This window comes from Hippichthys cyanospilos, chromosome 20 (genome assembly GCF_059441005.1).
Source record: "Hippichthys cyanospilos isolate Australia breed blue-spotted pipefish chromosome 20, RoL_Hcya_1.0, whole genome shotgun sequence".
NCBI classification, from domain to species: Eukaryota; Metazoa; Chordata; class Actinopteri; order Syngnathiformes; family Syngnathidae; genus Hippichthys; species Hippichthys cyanospilos.
In genome coordinates this window covers 6,254,862-6,274,368 of record NC_142388.1, presented here as the reverse complement: position 1 = coordinate 6,274,368, position 19,507 = coordinate 6,254,862, and the positions used below count along the sequence as shown (strand labels likewise).

The 19,507-nt window shown below is 38.6% G+C and overlaps 2 protein-coding genes across 2 annotated transcripts; one reads left to right on the top strand and one right to left on the bottom strand.

The window, feature by feature from the left end:
* Positions 1–237: 237 nt before the first annotated feature.
* On the top strand, positions 238–13,140 carry kif3ca (kinesin family member 3Ca). Its single transcript, XM_088403020.1, has 8 exons — positions 238–2,101; positions 10,212–10,313; positions 10,384–10,506; positions 10,604–10,722; positions 10,807–10,923; positions 11,021–11,129; positions 11,229–11,374; positions 11,772–13,140. Exons 1-8 carry the CDS (start codon positions 668–670, stop codon positions 11,857–11,859), a joined length of 2,238 nt encoding a protein of 745 aa, XP_088259146.1. The 5' UTR covers positions 238–667; the 3' UTR covers positions 11,860–13,140.
* Positions 13,141–15,555: 2,415 nt separating this feature from the next.
* LOC148407098 (toll-like receptor 5) lies at positions 15,556–19,138 on the bottom strand. The gene is made up of 2 exons (XM_088403021.1): positions 19,004–19,138; positions 15,556–18,066 (listed from the first exon to the last, which is right to left on the bottom strand). The coding sequence occupies exons 1-2, from the start codon at positions 19,049–19,051 to the stop codon at positions 16,174–16,176; spliced, it is 1,941 nt and encodes a 646-aa protein (XP_088259147.1). The 5' UTR covers positions 19,052–19,138; the 3' UTR covers positions 15,556–16,173.
* Positions 19,139–19,507: the final 369 nt, after the last annotated feature.

The window sequence follows — 19,507 nt, the reverse complement described above, 5'->3', positions numbered from 1 at the left end:
TGTGCTCTCAACGCCTCGTACAACGGATTCCATATTTTTGTTTGAAATTATGTCTTACTTTATACGTTGTCTAATTGGTTAATAAATACACATTGTCGAGGTGGTTGTTGGAAAAAAAGCTTCAATACGCTGCGGAGTGATTAACTCCATTTCCCATCATGCTTTGCTTACTCCGCAGTGATATGGGGCGTGGAGCTCAATGTCTGTGTGAGCGTGCGCGTGCGTGTGTGCGTGTGAATGTGCGGTAGGGGGTTCTGTCTCTCGGAGATCCACACCCGCGCGCCGGTCGGAGCATCTTTGAGCCGAGGACTGAAGGATGTGGATCCATTGGGTGTGGAAAAGACGACATGAGCGAAATATCAGTCTTTTTTTTTCTCTTTGACACTGGGCTGTTTTTGGTTTCGAGGATGGAGCGTCGAGCAAGCGCGTGAGAGCTGATACCATTTATGCTAATTTAACAGACAGACAGGGCAAGTGAGACATTAGGATGGCATGTTCTCATTTGGACCATTAAATACGCAGCTATGCTTTTTTTTCCAGTAAGGAAATGATAATGAAGTCGTGCTAAATGTTTTATTAATGAGAAGAAAAAAAAATCTATGGTGATACAAAGCTATTAGCTAAGGAAGGTTTTTTTTTTTTTGTATTTATATTTACTGTCATTTGTATGACTGGGACCAGCAAAACGTCAACTATGTCTAAGAATAAGAGCAGCGAGTCCGTTAAGGTGGTCGTTCGATGTCGACCCTTGAACCGAAAAGAGGAATCCAATGGCCCTTCTGGTGGCATCGTGCAAATGGACCTGCGACTCGGACAGGTGATCCTCAGGAATCCTAGGGCGTCGCACAGCGAACCCCAGAAAACGTTTACATTTGATGCCGTTTACGATGCAAATTCCAAACAACGAGATCTGTACGACGAGAGCGTTAGGCCTCTAATAGATTCTGTGCTAGCCGGATTCAACGGTACCATATTTGCTTACGGGCAGACCGGAACAGGGAAGACGTACACCATGCAAGGGATATGGTTGGACCCAGAGAAACGGGGTGTGATACCCAACTCTTTTGATCATATCTTTACGCACATCTCCCGCTCGCACTCTGATAAGCAGTACCTGGTACGGGCGTCCTACCTGGAGATCTACCGTGAGGAGATCCGGGATCTCCTGGATCCCAACCACGCCAACGCCCGAGGACTGGAGCTTAGAGAGAGTCCGGAAACCGGAGTCTACGTTCCGGACCTCACTTCTTGTGTCTGCAAGAGTATCAAGGAGATAGAGGAGGTGATGAACGTGGGGAACCAAGCGAGGGCAGTTGCGGCCACCGACATGAACGAGTATTCGTCCAGGTCCCATGCGTTATTTTTGATCACCGTAGAGTGTGGGCAGCCTGGTCCGGATGGGAGAAAGCACATCCGGGTTGGGCGCCTCAACCTGGTGGATTTGGCCGGCAGCGAGCGGCAAACCAAGACAGGCGTCCAAGGGGAACGCCTGAAGGAAGCGGCGAAGATCAACCTTTCTCTATCTGCACTCGGGAACGTGATATCCGCACTGGCGGATGGCCGCAGTGGCCACGTGCCGTACCGGGACTCAAAGCTGACCCGCCTTTTGCAGGACTCCCTGGGTGGTAACGCCAAGACGGTCATGGTGGCCACTTTAGGCCCCGCCCCTCAACACTACGACGAAACCCTCACCACTCTTCGCTACGCCAACCGAGCCAAGAACATCCAGAACCAACCTCGGGTCAACGAGGACCCGAAAGATGCTCTTCTCCGAGAATTCCAGAGAGAGATCGCTCGGCTAAGGGCCCAGCTCAACCACAGGAAGTGGAGGAGCAAGCAGAAGAAAGAGCGGCTGGGCGACGAGGGCTCGGATCCGGATCAGGAGGATGACTCTGACTGTGAAGAGGAAGAGGTGGAAAAGGACGCTGAAGAGTATGTGAAGCAAGAAGAGCAGCGTCTGGAGAGGGAGAAGGAGGCCATCAGAGGAGATCGATCACTCCTGGCTGATGAGAAGCAGAGGCTTCTTGGCGAAAAAGAGAGGATGATGGGGGATCTTCGAAAGGAGCAGGAAGCCACAGAGCAACTGACTGCAAAGTACAAGGTGAGGATCTGAATCTTCAACGCATTCGCTCCCATTGATGGAAATAGATGTCAAAGATTTCATTTAAATGGGCATTAATATAGGTCAAAAGTCAATTTTACCTGGGCTGGCAGCAAAGGGGTTAATATCATGTGGGAGTATCGAATGTATTGATCTTTTGGTATGGGAATGCATTAAATTATCAGCAACCGAAAAATGATTTTTCAATGTTCATTCGAAATTCAACTCAAAATGAAACAAAATAAACACCAAATAATACATGTATGTCAAAGTAATAGCCGTATGAGAAAGCTTTTATTTTGAAGTCGGCCTTTGCACCATTGGTGGCGGAGCTTTCTGGTTTGATTCCCGTTTTTTTTACCATCACATCACAGAGATACCAACTTCATACCATTAAAAAAAAAAAAAAACATTCAATCACTATGGATGCTAAGAAATTACTAATCAATAACAGTGACAGATGTTTAAAATGTTGCCCAATTAACAACCAATTATGGTTCACTTTGCAAACACCATGTGATCACCATGTGATCACTCGAGCTCAAAACAATTGTATTCTGTTTCCTATTTCAAATTTCAGAAATGCGATTTTAACCTTATAAATTCTATGTTTGGATTAGCGTCTACGTTTCACACCCATTTTGACATCCTATACGATATTTCTTAGTTATATGTTTGCTGGTCTCTCTCCACAATCTGTTTGTAAATATATCCTGACGGGAAGTGTGTGGTCATACAATAGATATTTAAATGTCAGTCACCTCCCAACCAGTAATCAAAGAGTGAGTCACAGCTTCATTATTGCTCTGTTTCATGCACACATTTGCTGTCGTTTTGCTGAGATACTGAGTAGTGCTTCTAGGACTAGACAGTATTATTCTTTTTCATTTTTCATGCCCAATACACATTTAAATCATTGAATCCCAAAGACGTGTTTTTACGTTTTTTAAGAGCCAAGGCATTCCATTTTTTCCATGTTTTTCAAGTGTTTGACAAATGAGGATCTAAAAATGGCTTGTATTAAAGGAATCAATTATGAAAGTAATGGATTACTTAAGGTAATGATTGCTGAAGAATTGGATTACCTTAGTACCTACAGTAATAGAGTACTTTAGCACTTCAGTACCTACTCTACTTTAATCTATTACCTTAGTTAGTTCTTAACTATACAAAATAATCACTTAATTTAGTACTTAATTACAATATTTTCCGGACTATAAGTCACAACTTTTTTTCTCATGATTTGAGCCCTGCAGCTTATAGTCCAGTGCAGCTAATGTGCAGTTTTTTTGGGTAGGGCGGGGTTTGCTAGCCACCAGGAGGATGTTCACCAAACAAACAACAGCAAATGTGTAGATCTAATGTATACCTCAATTTTCAATATTTAATGCTTTTTTAAAGCCATTTTTACACATTTGAAAAAATATACTCTAAATAAGTATAGGTATAAATTTTGGATTAAACATACGTGTTAATTACTTTGCCTGCCTCCCCCACTCACACACACACACACACACACACACACACACACACACACACACACACACACACACACACACACACACAAACACACACTGACTGCTCGATGTCTACACCAGGCCTCTCATATTCCATTCCGTCACGTTGTCCTTCATATCACTGTGTGGCTTATACTGCTGAACCGTATCAAATTTTGCGCGATCTCGCTGCACACTGCAAGTTCTCATGTTTGATGCTGACTGGGTGGCTGCTGAGTGATGCCACGGAGATCAGCAAATTTCTCCCTTGCCTTGAGGGAGATGATTGAGGTCAAGTATTTCCTGTTCTTGCATCAGTGTCACTCAAAACACGCAAACAAAGGTTGTTGTTTCTCTCGACATACAAAAACGTGAAGATTTTCTTCAATCTGTATACAAATCACATATATTATTATTGGTTGCTAAGTAATATGTAGATTACTCATATGCTGCAATCTGCAGACTAGTGAAAAGACAGAAATGCTTAATTAATAGTCCACAAATGTAGTAGTAATCAGAATACTGTCCTTAGACTACTGGGGATGCATACAACATATTAAAAAAAAAAAACCTTCGGGTTGACTTCCCCTGTTACAAAACAAAAACACATTTTTAAAGACATTTTGAAAATACTATAACAATATTTCGCAATAAGTTGCTTCACATTCTAATTAATCCACTCTTAATTTGAAAAGCAAACTTTTCCTGTCATAGCATTAAAAAGTGTAACACTTTACAGCATTAAGAATCATTAAATCACATTTGACAATGACATCACAGTTGCTCAGGGCTCAGGTAACAAACAATCAAGAGTCATGTGACGTACCGTGTGCATGCTGTGTTTGGACAAGTACAGCTGAATAAAACATTGGGAAAAAACGTTTAGGGTTGACTTCCCCTGTATGTCTTTAAGACATAAAAAACATAATATTACACTATCCTCTGGACTACATAAAATGTACCTAAAGATGCCATATATTCTCTTTGAGTCTTATTTTTTTCATCCAAAAATGATTTGGGGATGATTAGGGGGTACTTTGCTAAAAAAAAAAAAAAAAAGTTTACAAGGGATAAATAATCGAAAAAAAAATTGAAAACCACTGCATTAACTCATTCTCTACCATTGACAACTATAGTAATCAAAAATTGATGTGAAAGCAGTATTTCTTCATTTTTACTGCACTGCTCACAAACAAATAACATCTCAGTCATCCTTTATTTCTCCACCCACTCGCTATCAGGCAATTAGTCGGCCTGACAGAGGGATGGCCCTGGCCAGGAATCATGTGAATCTAAAAATAGCCAATTACAGATAAAATCAAATTGAAACGCAATTTTGCCCCATCTTTTCTCAACACAACAGCACAACAAATTCAAGAGTAAAATAGGTCAGGAGCTTCCTTTTGAGGTTGTTTTGGGTCATTTGGTGTTTCTCCAGGGTGCTGTCAGATGGCTGAGCTGCAACATGCAGCGCTTCAGCTGTTTCAGCGCGTATGCAACCAGGCACAAATGTACATCTTGCAGGTTGACAGGTCGGCTCGTGTATTCACAATTTTACAGCCTCTCATTTCTTGCTAACACCATTTTTGTTCGCCTTCAAAGCGTTAAAACTGATTTTGAGCAAACAGACATATTATTTTCTGTTCTGAAAATAGCTGGAGACAATATTGAATATATAGTTAGTTTTTCCATATCCCATTTGTTCTAATTTGGAGCGTGATGCAATGTCGAGCAAGAAAGAAACATGCCATAATAATCACAATGAATTAGCAATAGTTCCGCCGACTTAGTTCCATTCATGTCTGCTGACTCCTGATTACGCTCAGTAATGATCATGATTTTTCCACGGTTTGGTTGTCTTTTCTAAATTTCTGCCTTAAAATCAAGTTCAAATTCAGACTTGCGTGAGCACTGAAGCAACCCAAGATGAATAGTGATCAAAGTTTCTTCAACTGGGATAAATTTCATTTGTGTCGCTGAACCAGGCCTAGTAGAAACTGGGTGGATGGATGGAAGCTGTCAGTTAAGAGAACATGAAGCCTCCACTTGCATAGCCTTAGGACTATTAGAGTCACTATTCTAGGTCAAAACCGTATCATCGTCCTTTGTCGGGTTTCTTGTATCTTTGTCCTGATGGCTGTGAGGCATTTGCGAGATACTTTTGTTGACATTCTCACTTACAGTTGCTATGAAGAGCTTCCTTGTCTTCAACATGTTTTCAGTTCTCACTGCAAAGTATCTGGCATTCAAGAGCTTGAAACTTCTCAGACAAGGAGCAGTATTCGTGCGATTTAGGAATTATGCAGAAAGAGCTGACTTTAGAATAGGAGGAGCATTATTTGGCCTGTAGCGACATTGTTGACCAGCCAATTGTTTGGGACATCCTTTCTATTGTCATTCACAGCAGCTCACGTCTCGTCATGTGAAGTTTAGCTAATCGCTAAACAACAATCCCAATCGCCATGTAGGAAATGTTTTCAGCATCAAAAATATACACACACACTTTTTTCCAGTAACGGACCTCAACTCAGGTCCACATGTACACAATATGTACATTCTTTTAGGAGTAGATTGACTGTTTCCTGTTTTGCTTTTTTCCACCTTCCTCTTTCATCAGTGAAGGAAAAGATGGTTGCTTGTGTGTGTGTGTGTTTGCATATGAACGATAACATTCCATCCCCGCTCTCTCTCTTTCAGCAGTGAAGACCTCACTGAAATATTGATGGAGTGCGTGTCTGGATGTGTACAAGTCATATGAATTTGGGAGTGCTTGTAGAGCTAATGGAAAATCAGTGAAGCCACTCATTTAAAAGAAAAACAGAAATATTCTCCATTAATTGAAATAACTGGTTGAATGAACTTCAATGAAAACTAAACATTATAAAGTACATTTGACTCTTAAAAGACTATACAATTTTTGGTCCCGCACTAAATAGAGTGACATTTAAAAAGTAGAATTTACACTTAGAACAGAGCAAAATGTTTGCATTAAATTATTGTAGATATAAATTCAACACAAAAGTTTGCATTTTATTCTGTCTAAACTGTCCTCAAAAAAAAGCCTTGTAAATCTCTTACCAAGCTTTCTTTTGTAATAAATTGAAATTTCAAGTGTAAGCTCTAAGTGTTATCATGTTTGGGCAGCTACAGGCTTCACTTTAATTAGACTTAATATAACCGCAGCTCTCGGTGAGACTACAAAGAATGTGAAGGGTTCACAGTACACTTATGCATTTCTACAAAATCAGGTTTATGTCTAAAAAAATGAAAACGTGATATTGATATATTCTAATTCCATACCTAATTTCCCTTAAAATGATATTCAATACATGGAAGTAGCTAAAAAATTGACGGCATTACATCCACTTGAATTTTGCCAAGCAAAAATTCCTAGTTTTGAAAAAGGTAAGATAGCGGAAAGAGGTGAAGACCTTTCAACCCTCCCTTTTGTCTCTGCCTTTCTTTTGCACATGCAAGACCTGTTGTCGTCACGTTGTATTTATAGCTCCGTCGCTCCCTGCGGGCCCTGGCTTTGCCAGGATTGGCCGTCTAATTCAAAGGACCCAGCAGCTCAATACGAAACTCTTCCCACTCTTCTTCATTTTCCCATCAGGAAGTTGATCAGTCCAAGGATAAAAGGAATTCAAGAGGACACCATTATAAAACACTGCAGCACGCTTGCTGTGAAGCACACTTGCTGTGATCTTAGTGAGGCACGCATTTTGAATGAGGGATGCATTTAGAAGGAAAAGACTTAAAACAGTGCTGTGCCATCCGTATCTTGAATTTTCCCAAATTTGGAATGACAGTTGTAGTGTGGTATCTTCTAGGTGCAACTCCCAATAGATAAATCACGTATCATCGTCATTTGTTTTATGTCTGTTTTTTCTGATGGGAAATTCTCATGAATAACAATGTGCAACCATATAAAACTTGACAAAAGAAAAGCATACAACCCTTTGCAAACGGGTGACTTTAAAACAACTATGTAATAAGTTACTTCATGTTTCACTTAGTTTGCTCTTAATTTGAAAAGAAAAACCCTGTTAAAATTCACTTGCCTTAATGTACCCTGAGTGTTACCTGTATCCAAAAAAGCAATAATTCTTGATGTTTTACCATTAGTAGTAAGCAGTGGTATGTAAAAGAATCATTGAATAAAATAAGATAAAATAAAACTTCTATTTCCTACACAGTTACATATCAGAAGGAAGCTGTTTATTTTCCATACGTAACTAGGGTCTAGCCTAAAGAGAATGTCTCAGAAACTGATTATTATTTATCCATTACCCATCTTCCATCCAGCCATTATAGAAAATCCCCAAGCAGTTATTCGAAACTGCATGTCTAAAGTCTGCATGTACAGTACCCTGCTCTATAACAATAACCAGCCTATCAGGAGAAAGGAACATGCACGAGAGAAACCCCCTTACATGAGTCAGCCCATTAGTGGACCAGAATGAATTTGACAGAACACAAAGGACAGCAATACATGCGCACATTTTTTTTTTTAAACATATACCCATAACATGATGACTATACAGTAACAACACAGCACTGTTTCAATATACTGTATCCCTTTTGCAAGTTTTGAAAGAAGCTCTCTAACTGCTAACTTAAGTTGGCTGGTCCCTCTAGTGCACGTGCCCCCCCCTGTTGGTTTTAAAATTTTGTTTGTCCTCACAGAGGTGGAAACAAACACACACACACACATGCATAGACAGAAGACAAAGGCAGTTCCCTAAACAAAGAGGCTTTCTGTAAAAGCCTTGCCGCTTTCTCTCTGAAGGACTCTACTGTACCCGTTGCACAAGTGTTTGTGTGTTTTCCGTCCGCTCGTGTAATTAAGCGGACTGCAGCGCAGTGGTATGTGCAAGTCCACAGAATGTATAGGCTGCTTACAATTTAAACACACACTTGATTGTTTTCCTGAGGCAAGAATGTGGCCTTCACATCTTTACAGTCCCTTTTCTGTCTTTTTTTTTTTCCCCAAAAAAACCTTTGTCCTTTTTATTGGAATGGGCACAATGCAAAATGTCATAAGTAACTGAAATCCTGACTAGATTACACTATAGAAATGTATTTGCTTTCTATTTAATGGCACCATGAATGTGCATGGTATGATAATCAATGACTTATGAAATGTTCTGTACTGACCAGTTTACTTTCGGTTCAATTGCATTTTTGCTCATTAAGATGCAGCTACTACAAATAACTTGTATCCAAATATAAATGAGTCTAAAAATACCGCACCCAGGTGAAAATGGCTGAAAAAAAGTGTGGGGTCGGCCAGGCGTGTGGCCATGGCCGTCCCTCCGCCCCTGCTAACCACTCCCACCCGGCCACGCCTCCTAAGGACACATATGTAACACACAGATGCTATAATACAGTATGTTGATATTTTTATTGTTTCTGTGTGTAAATACAGTTACAGCGTTTCAAAAGTGTGTTTCAAGTGTTAAATTGTGTTTAATTTATGTAACAAGATTAAACTATTTGAAAAAATATAAATATAAACCAAATAAAAAAAATAACTTAATTCTGTATCTTTTGCTCTAGGCGCATCAGATAATAAGGTGCACCTTCAATGAATGGACTATTTTTTTTGTATATGTTTTCATACAAAAGACGCATTGCATTATAAGGCGCATAGAATAGGAGCTACAATAGTGGCTGGGGTTACGTTAAGTATCCACTAGAAGAAACTGCGCTAAAGGCAATAAGGCAAGATAAGTCATTCAAAAAAAATAGATTAATGTTTAAAATAATGTAATTATGAATCAATAAAATATTAATTTCATTTTTTAAACCAATTGCAACCAAAAACCTTAAAAAATATTGCTGTTTTTTTTTTAACTTAAAGACAGGTAAAAATGAAAGAATTTACATAGCGATGATGGTATTTTTTTATTTTTTTTTGTCCACTAAAAATGAAAACTCAGTTTATGCGCTGTATAAGGCGTACTGGATTATAAATTGCACTGTCAGTTTTTGAGAAAATTAAAGGCTCTTAGCATTATAGTGCAGAAAATATGGTACATTGATATTTGGACTTGATATTCAGATGATATAGAGATGAGAAATAACTCTCTCCCCCGATGTGCAACTGACTTTACAGTCCACATATCAGCCCTGAAACAAAATTAATGAGATTTTTATTGATGCGCCTTGTCGATGTTTAATTCATCACGCTTGAGCACTGTTCAGCTTGTTGTAACTGTAGTGTCATCATGGGGCAGTTTGAGCTGCCCACTTCCATTTGCCTCACCAACGCTGCATTGGTTTGCATAAGCCCAATAAACATAACGTCTTTGTAACTATTTGTATACGCGGCATTCTAAAAGTCATCTTTTCACAATATGTTCCCCATAAAGTTGGTTCAAATGAATGACAACGCCATTTTTCAGCTGTTTAGTGGGTTACCCGTTTCTGTTGAGTGAAAAACGCTCAAGGCAACCCAATTTTGGGTCGGTGATTTTTTGACCACTATTTGGGTTATTTTTAACAGAACTTTTTGGCGAGTACTGCAGCATAATGTTTTTTGAGAGGGGTTGCCAACCCTATGCTAAAACTGCATTGAGCATTGACTGCAGGCTCTTGTTTCTCTATTCCAGGCAATGGAGAGCAAGCTGCTGGTTGGTGGAAAGAACATCATAGATCACACCAATGAGCAGCAGAAAATGCTGGAGATGAGAAGGCAGGAGATTGCCGAGCAGGTGTGTGTCTTTATAGAAAGTACTAGATGGCTGCAGATTTTCACCTTTGTTTTTCTCCAAATGCTTCCAGTCACGCAACGAGAGGGAAATGCAGCAGCAGATGATGGTCCAGGACGACGAGACGCTGGAGCTACGGGAAACGTTTACTTCTCTGCAGCAAGAGGTTGAGGCCAAAACTAAGAAACTCAAAAAGGTAAACGCCTCACACCTAATTTCAGAGCAATAAAATGACTTTTTGACATTTGGAATGTTCGTGCCATCACAAGGTCCTTAAGTTTTTTTTCTGTTAGTTGTATGCAAAGCTCCAGTGCATCAAAGCCGAGATCCAGGATGTAAATGATGAGCATGTGAAGAGCCGTCAGGAGCTGGAGCAAACACAGCACGAGCTTACCAGAGAGCTCAAGTTCAAGTAAGGGAAAAAAAAAAGGACTTTGATGTCTATAGCGCTCACTGGTAGTGAATGAGTTTTTGAGCACATTCATTTGTCATTCAGGTATTTGATTATCGAGAACTTCATCCCTCCAGAGGAGAAGAATAAGATCATGAGCAGAATGACTTTTGACCCTGAAGAGGATCAGTGGAAATTCCAGCCTCTGGTTCCTGCTGAGACGTCAGTCTTTTAAATAGATCCAATGACATCGCATGAAGATGTAACATGAGTTATTCCTCATTGATTTCTCATTTCTGTCTCTACTTCTTCTATTCAGCAAACCCCTGCAGATGAAGAAAAGACCGACATCGGCAGTAGGGTATAAAAGACCAATCAGCCAATATGCCAGGGTCGCCATAACGATGGGGGCGAATTACAGATTCAGGGTAAGAGATGTGTACCTCTGAATAATAATTTTAAGGCAAAAAATCATGGCACATATGCCTGTCTAAAAGCTAACAAAATGATAACTTTCTAACTTTCAGGCTGAGAACATCATGTTTCTGGAGCTAGACAAGAGCCCTCCAAACACCGCCTCACTGGCTCGCTTGAAGGATGCAGAACTATACCAAAGCTCTTCCCTGGACAGCTCTCCAACTAACGATAAAGGTGTTCATAAATCTCCATCTTGGTAAGGACAATATATATATATATATATAAATATATATATTACAGTTGATGGGAATGACATTTAAGGTTCCAGTTCCCAGAGGTGGCCGCCCTTGAACTGGCATCATCTGCCATGAGTGTGTGATCGAATAATATGCACTTAAGTTCATGTAATGCATTAGCCTTGAATGGAAAGATGCGTTTTTACTCCCCAGGTTTTATCTGGCGAGTGTCAATGGTTTGACGTAATGTATCTAAATGGAATTATTCAGGATTAGCCACCCCCATCACTCTCAGTAGCCTTTAATCTTATTGTTCCTGTATAATCTTGTTAACCTGTGATTCAGTTTTTGAGTCATTTATTTGACATACGCTGGTATTAAAAACCATTTCATTCATGTATTTTTTTTATTTTGCAGGTGTCAAAGCCAAAAGTCTCTCACTTCTTCCTCTTCTAATATTTCTCTTTCGTCTTGCACGGCTGCTATGGCCGCATCAGCGCAGTGAAACGCAGAGGTTTTAGCAGCGTGTGTTATGGTTTTTTATTTTGCTGCAAAATTTGGTGCTGGGACATACAACAAAACCTCTGGTTGCAGAAATCTGAAGGACCTTACAAGCTTATCAAAAGGACATTTGCGTGTCACCAAAGTGGCTTCTATTCTGTATATGATACCAGTGTAAGTATTTAATGTATTTGTGTCTTTAAGATTGAAAATGAAATGTCATTATGCATTCCGGCAAAGAAGTAATGGTCATATGTCTTTTTTTATTTCACTGTAGAAAAATATTCACCTGTTGTGTCGTGGGTCAGTCAAGAAAGTCACTGTGTGAGTTTAAAGATAAAAATGCCTTAAAATTAATTTTAATTTATAAACTGCCAGCCATTTTAGAGTATTTAGACATTTTTAAGAGCCACAAGATATTGTTTTCTGTCTCATATCTAAAATTAAGCATTGATGTCATCTACTGGTTATTTTGCATCACTAATGTGTTTTCCAAGATAAATTGTAGGTCATTGTTTCAAAAACTATTATTATTATTATTTTTACTCATTCAGCACCATTGATGACTATAGATGTCAAAAAAAATTTAACTGGGCTGGCAGTGAATGATTTTTATTGGAAAAAACACATGGAATTTTCTGGCATTGTAATTTTTAATTTCAAAGTGTTTATTAAAAAAGCACCAACGAAATCGATTCTACACTATGGTAATATGATATTTCCATCCCTTTAATCATGTGCAGTTTGTTGATCCCAATCGGAGCACCTAATTGACCCACTTTTTTCCACATGCTTTGAGGCTTCACCCAAATGTTCATATTCATGAAGGTTCCATGCAGTTTACCTTTATTGATAAAAAAAAATAGAATGGAAATGAATAACATGAAAAGATTGTGTTTCAGCGTGCAATGCAAGAGAATTTGCACATTAATATCACATTAGGACATGAATGAAGTTCGTTTTTAAATACCAGAGGGACTATTCAGTAAAATTATTTATTTAGAGTAGATTGTCATTGTCAGCTGTACATTAGTGATACATTTTTCTGCCTGCTGTTCATTCTATTTCATGCAACATTTAGAAGGGAACTATTTACATTATAGCGATGACGGTAAAGGCAGGGTGAATGTGATTTAGAAAAAAAAAAAATGTTGATAATGATGTCTTTGTACATTGTCTCTCCTTACAAACCTTGTTATACACGTGTCAGTTCAGTCACCGTTCTGTGTCGGCCTTGTCAAATATTGTATGACCATGAGAGGGGCTGTGGGGGAGGAAGGAAGTGACATGCCGATGGGGGGAAAAAAAGCGGGGGGAGGGTTGGATGCAGTGAGCCAAAGACAATCAGGAAGTGAGGAACGACCGTTGGAGGAGGTGGAATATGGAGCCAGTCTCCATGGTTACCTACAGTACCAGTTGAGGAATGGATAGTGGAAAAAGGGGGAGTGGTCTTATATCTGTATTGGTTGTAAAATAGCAAAAGCCACTTGTGCTGAGCTCATCCGTCTGGGTAAAAAATAAAAACATTGACACAGGGATTCTGTATTCATATTTAATGATATCTCATCAAGTGTGTTGTGTGTGTTTATGTTTGCATGTGGATGTGTGTTGGCTTTTATCTCATTCAGTTATACATATTTTAGATATATTCTTGTGTATATATTGTTTTTTTAAGCATCTATACACTTGCACCTGCTTATTTATACCTTTTTCTTAATTTTAAGTGTTTTGCTAAGGGTGTGTCTAAGAATGGGTTGTACTAAAGTGTAAAAGTAAGCATTTACTTTATACAATACAGTAATCGATTAACTTAGTTATATTAATAGGTAATAAATCCAAAAGAACTGAATAATTGTGTATTAATGTATTGTGTCTCGGGTACATAAAGTAATCTATTACTCTAGTACTTGATAGATTAGATCGATTAATACATGCGCATCTAAGATATTGATTACAGTTGTATTTAGTCCCTAATCAATTACTTGGGTACATTATCACTTAAGTAATTGTATTTTTAGGACTAAAGTAATCAATTACTGAAGTGCTAAATTTTTAATAAATCTGCCAGTTTTAGACCCTCCTTCAGCCAAACATTTGAAAAATATTGGAAAAAATATCAGTTCATGGGACTCATTAAAACACGTAAAAATTTGTCTTTAAGGTTGAGTTAATGGCCCAATGCCCAAAAACAGCTGGGATGGGCTTGTGACCCTTGTGAGGATAGGCGGTCAAGATAATGGACGGATGGATAAATAATTTATTCATTTGTATTCCCTTTGAGTCCTAGCACAAACACTTTATTTATTTACTACATTTGGAGAAAAGAATTTCACTATTTCATCCGGCAGACGTTTTGCCACTTAATGTGAACTGAAAATGACATCCGTTTCCTGATTTTGGTCATGTGACATCACAAATTGAGCCGCGATTGGTTGTTTACATGAGGACCTGTCGTGTAGTTTTTGGTGGACAGCAAGTGTCAAAATGGCCGCCCCCTGTAATGGCCACAATACAGTGTTAAGACTTTAGAATTGCCCTTTTTGTCTATGCTGAAGATTGATTCCTCATTTTTGGCCCACATATTTCATAAAAAAACCAATGCGGTAAGTTTATTTCCGAAATCCAAAAATCTATTTTACTGGTTTGCCCATTTTTACAAATTGACTCGTCTAACTTGTGGAAATATTTGTTTTTTTTTTTTAACATGTTAATGATCGAACAAACATGCCTTTTTAGGTGGTCTCCTGAAAAGTGACTTTTTTTGGAGGTAGAGGGTTAGGCGCGACGCCAAAAAGAGGGAATTTAACTTTCCTCATGTAATGTGAGTCTTATCAGCAGATGAATTACAGGCAAAGGAGGGGCCTCTTCCTCACCCCCTGCCTAGCAATTAAATATTTCATGACCAGCATGCAGCTTTATTAGGACAACAGGGGTGTCTTTTAGAATAGTATGCCAATGTGATTCTGCACAGTTGGAAAACAATATTGCACACAAACTCAAACCATATTGTTCCCCGTAATAAAAACAGTTCTTTACATTTTATCCTCACCACCATTACAAGCTAAAAATATCCTTTATTATCGATAGCATCTTTTTGACTATAAGTGTGCAAGCACCTTGAAATTCAATAAAAACTATGAGGCTGTTTTAGTTGGGTCACAGAGTACTTTGTGGAAGGGTCATTAAAACAGGTTCCAATTGTTATTAGCTCTATGCTGCCCTCTGGTGTACATACACAATAAACGCCTGGGAGGGACTTCGTGCACAAGGAAAATATAAAGTATAAAATATAAATTGATGGATGTATTAAATAAATATGTAAGTATAAATATAAATTGATGGATGTATTAAATAAATATGTATGTGTGTCTATACATGCAGATATATGTAAATATTAAATTTAATTATTGTAAATGCTACTGTAATATATTAACACATAAAATAAAGATTTTTGGTTGAGCGAGAAAAACTATTTTTTGCGTTTGATATTAATGTATAGTATAGCAAGACTAGTGATTAAAAATGTGGAATTAAACAATATATATGTTTTTCATCGCTTTGTAACCCTGTTGGAATTCCCATTTCTGAAACGGGAGAGGAACCATAACCAAAATTGGTAGAATTCGGCACGACAATCCCCACCTGAAAACATCATGTGACATTACGCAACTAATCTTGATACAAAAATTATATAATTCAATCAAATGAAAGAATTTTTATAAGGTGTATACATCACTATACATTCTGCATCATATGCAATGTTAAGTGTTCCACATTAGGAGGGGAATAACATAGTCCTTTAAACATGTTAAATGACAGTTTAAAACAAAAGTAAAATTCAATTAAGGAACAATAATGATGTATTGGGTCATTCATTGTTAGACATTTTCTCACCCACCTTTATCCAGACACTTGAAAAACAAATAAATACCCCTGAATGAATGTCTAGATTCTTAAAAGCAGAGGCGGGGCTACATGGTCCTTCATTGCCCCCCCCATGTTTACTCTCTGGCCACCTTGGGGAAATTTTGAAATCTGTGATTTTTCTTTCTACCATTTTTAACATGCATGTGATATTCCTCGACCATGATACATACCAGAAGTTATTTATATCAACTACATATTGAAGTTGCAATTTATATAATAAAATACATTGGATTATCTTATTTTACGAAACCACCCCTCTTTGCCATCCCTCATCACAAAAAAAATCCTGGCCACGCCCCTCCTTGAAGCCTACATAAAAACTCATCTTTGGAATTGAATGAGTTAATAACGTGTGCTATTCCACATAGAATGCAATAAAGTAAAAAGCATTTTAAGTGCTTTCAGTGCCAAGAAGATGAGTGGAGTAATCCAGCAGGGAAAGTCTATAGAAAGCAATAGGAAATTCGCATGTGAAATCCTCAACAGGACTCAAAAAGGTTACATTTGTTTCCTTAATCCACATCAAGAAGTTTGTCAGGTTTGAATTACAGTGGAATCGGTTCATCTTTAAATTGAGGACGCTAAGCGTGCGGAAATGGGCCGGGTCGGGCGAGGCAATGAAGTTATTAGAGAGGTCAAGTAGTTTAAGGCTTTGGGGAATTGCTCCAGGGTGGAGATATGTTAAAGTGTTGAACGAGAGGTCCATCTCAAGAAGCGAGGGGAGGTCTTTGAAGATGCCTTCAGGAATAGAGCGCAAGTTGTTTGAGCTCAAGCTTAGACTGCGCAAATGGTGAAGACCTTGTAACAGATGGAGACATTTCCCTTGAGACCAAATGGACTGCAAGTTGCTGCTGTGAAGATCTAACACTTCAACACTGCTCTGTTTCCTTTCAGAAGCTTGTGTATTCTTCGTGCACCACTTGATTGGGTTCCCGCCATAGAACAGATGCTGGAGTTTCATCAGCTTAGTCATAAAAGTGTCCGCACCCTGAAGGTTTTCCAATCTGTTGTTCTGAATGTTCAAATACGTGAGATTCGGGGCAATCGCTATGATACCGTCCACAGCCGCGAAGGTTAATTTATTGTCATTCAAATCGAGGTAACTCAAACTCGGCAGGGTGCTGGGAAAGTTGAGCTCCCTGAGGGAGTTTCCAGTCAAATTTAAAAATTTGAGACTGAAAAGTCCACTAAAAGCCCGATAGCCCAAAACACCGATGTGATTGTAAGAGAGGTCCAGCACTTTTAGGTCTCTCAAATGAGAGAAACTGTGAGCGCGGATTTCTCCGAGCAAATTTCCAGATAGGTCGAGCATTTCTAATTGCTCCTGGCCTTCAAAGGCGTTTTCGTGTATCTGGTTGATTTGGTTTTTAGATAAATCAATGACTTGAGTTTCTGATAGCGAAGCGAATACTCCTTGTTTTAATGCAAAAATCCTGTTTTTAGACAGATCCAATTGGTTGACCGAGCTGCTACCTAAGCCCTCAAAGGTGCTTCTGTCTGCATCCCGGAGATTGCTGAATGAAAATCCTTTACCTATGTGTCCTGATAGTTTGAGATGAGAGATCTTCGTCCTCTCCATCGCTTTAAAAAGTAGCTTCAGTTCGCCTACGCTGAAGCCATTGTGGGATAAGTCAAGAGTCCCAAAAGATATTCCTTTGAAAGGATTTCCACAAATAAGTGGATCAAAGCTTTCATTATACATAGCTTGAAGGTTGTTAGAGTCTAAATTGAAGGATTCAAACTGCTTTCCCTGGAAGGCAGCTAGATCAGGCTCACATATTTTGTTGATTCTATTCAGTCTTAGATTCACATGTTTCAGATGAGTCATATTTAAAAAGAACATTGACGGTTGGAGTCTCTTTATCTTGTTACCAAACAGGTCAAGAGTCTCTAATGAAGAAAGTGATTCCAGATAGTTTTCCTTCAAGATGGATTCATTAAGCGAACAGTAATCTAGGTAGAGACTCTGCAAACTGGACAATCCTGAAAAGGCCCGCGGCTCAAGTTGAAGGTTCCGATTAAAACCCAGCACCAATTTCCTGAGGTGTTTTTGTCGCACGAAAGCATCGTTATGGATCACAAGGGCTGAATACTGATGACCCAAGTCTAACATTTGCAGCATGTCCAAGCCGGACATCGAGGTGGAGTTTATCTCGGCGATGTGATTCATTTCCAAGTACAGGTGGGTGATGTTCGGAGGTAGTGATGGAATCCAGTGCAGGTTATTTAAGGCGCAGTTGGCTACTGAACCGGTTATGGAGCAGGATGAGAAGCAGCTCGGTACCTGAGGATTAAATCAAACAATTAAAATGGCCAATCAAATATTTATTTACACATATCTCAAACATCTTAGTTTTACCAAATAATATATGGAGATAAATGCTTGGTTTGCTTTTATTTTGCTATTGTCCAAGGCGGTGTGCCATGGAATAACAGTTTTACAAGTCTTTCTACTGCAACTGTTGCTGCCGGGCCCCGATAGAAAAAACACTATCCCGTTTAACGCTGCACGATTATGGCCAGCATAATATTCACGATAATTTAGGTCACTATTGAAATCATGATTATTAATCACGATTATTCATCATGTTTGGTCAAACATGTCTATTTATTGCCCTTTTATTAAAAACACAGTATAAAAACAAGGCTTGAGAAAAATAGTAATAAACTAAAATAAATGAATGAACTAAATAATAATTTAAAATCCACCCAAGACATGGCAAAAACGCAGCTCACTTATTTGATGAGTGCAAACCAATGAAAAAAATGAAGCCTACTTAGAACCAAGCACATTCTTTACTTTTATGCAAATTTTAATCAATGAGAGGTCAAAATGACATTTTTTATTCCAATTTATTCCAATTTTTGATCTCAATTGATGTATATATTTTGCACTGTACATATTAGGAATCGGGTGAGAAACTCTACGCCATTTCACACTGGTAAATAATGTGTTAGAATGATCAAAACAGAGACTTTTGTCATGGAAACGTTGTCCCCTGGTAGTAGAATGACAAAGTGCTTGATTTGACACGCATAGCCAGCTTTTTAAATGTTAAAATGTTAAAAGATCAGCTTTAATTAATCGTGGCAGCCAATATCCTAATCGAGATTAAAATTCGATTGATTGCGCAGCCCTAAGGTCGTTTGGAAATCATGCTCGATGGCCAATTCAGGGCGCTAACAAACGACCTAATTATTTTTTAATGAAGTTTTCCTACCTTTTGGAAGATAAAAATGACGAGCAATGAAAGGGCAAAAATCCTCATCGTGTTGCTTCTGAGATGAAAATCAGCTCCTGTCAAAATAGTTGTGTATCTTCAAAGTAAACCTCAATGTTTGTTACCTGTGTTTTTATCTCTTTTGTGATGGACATTGGATTGAGCCACAAAGGTAAACATGACGCTGAACTGGATTTTCCCTTTCATTTACAGAGTCCATGTTTGCAACAGGAGGGAAAGATCATTTTCTGCTGTCCATTTTTTGTGAAATGTTGGAGTACTCAATGTTTTTTTAAAAATAATTAAAAAAACATTAAAATCATAATTTTTATTGCTTGCCTGGCATGACCAAAATCTAGTTAAAATTAACTGTCATTATGGATGGTATTTTTAACTCATAACTCTGTGAACTAGTCTATCTGTAAAAAAAAACATTGTGCATTTTGGATGAAAAAAAAAAGTTTCTGGCATGTGTTTGTGGGCCATCTGATCACACATTGCTGG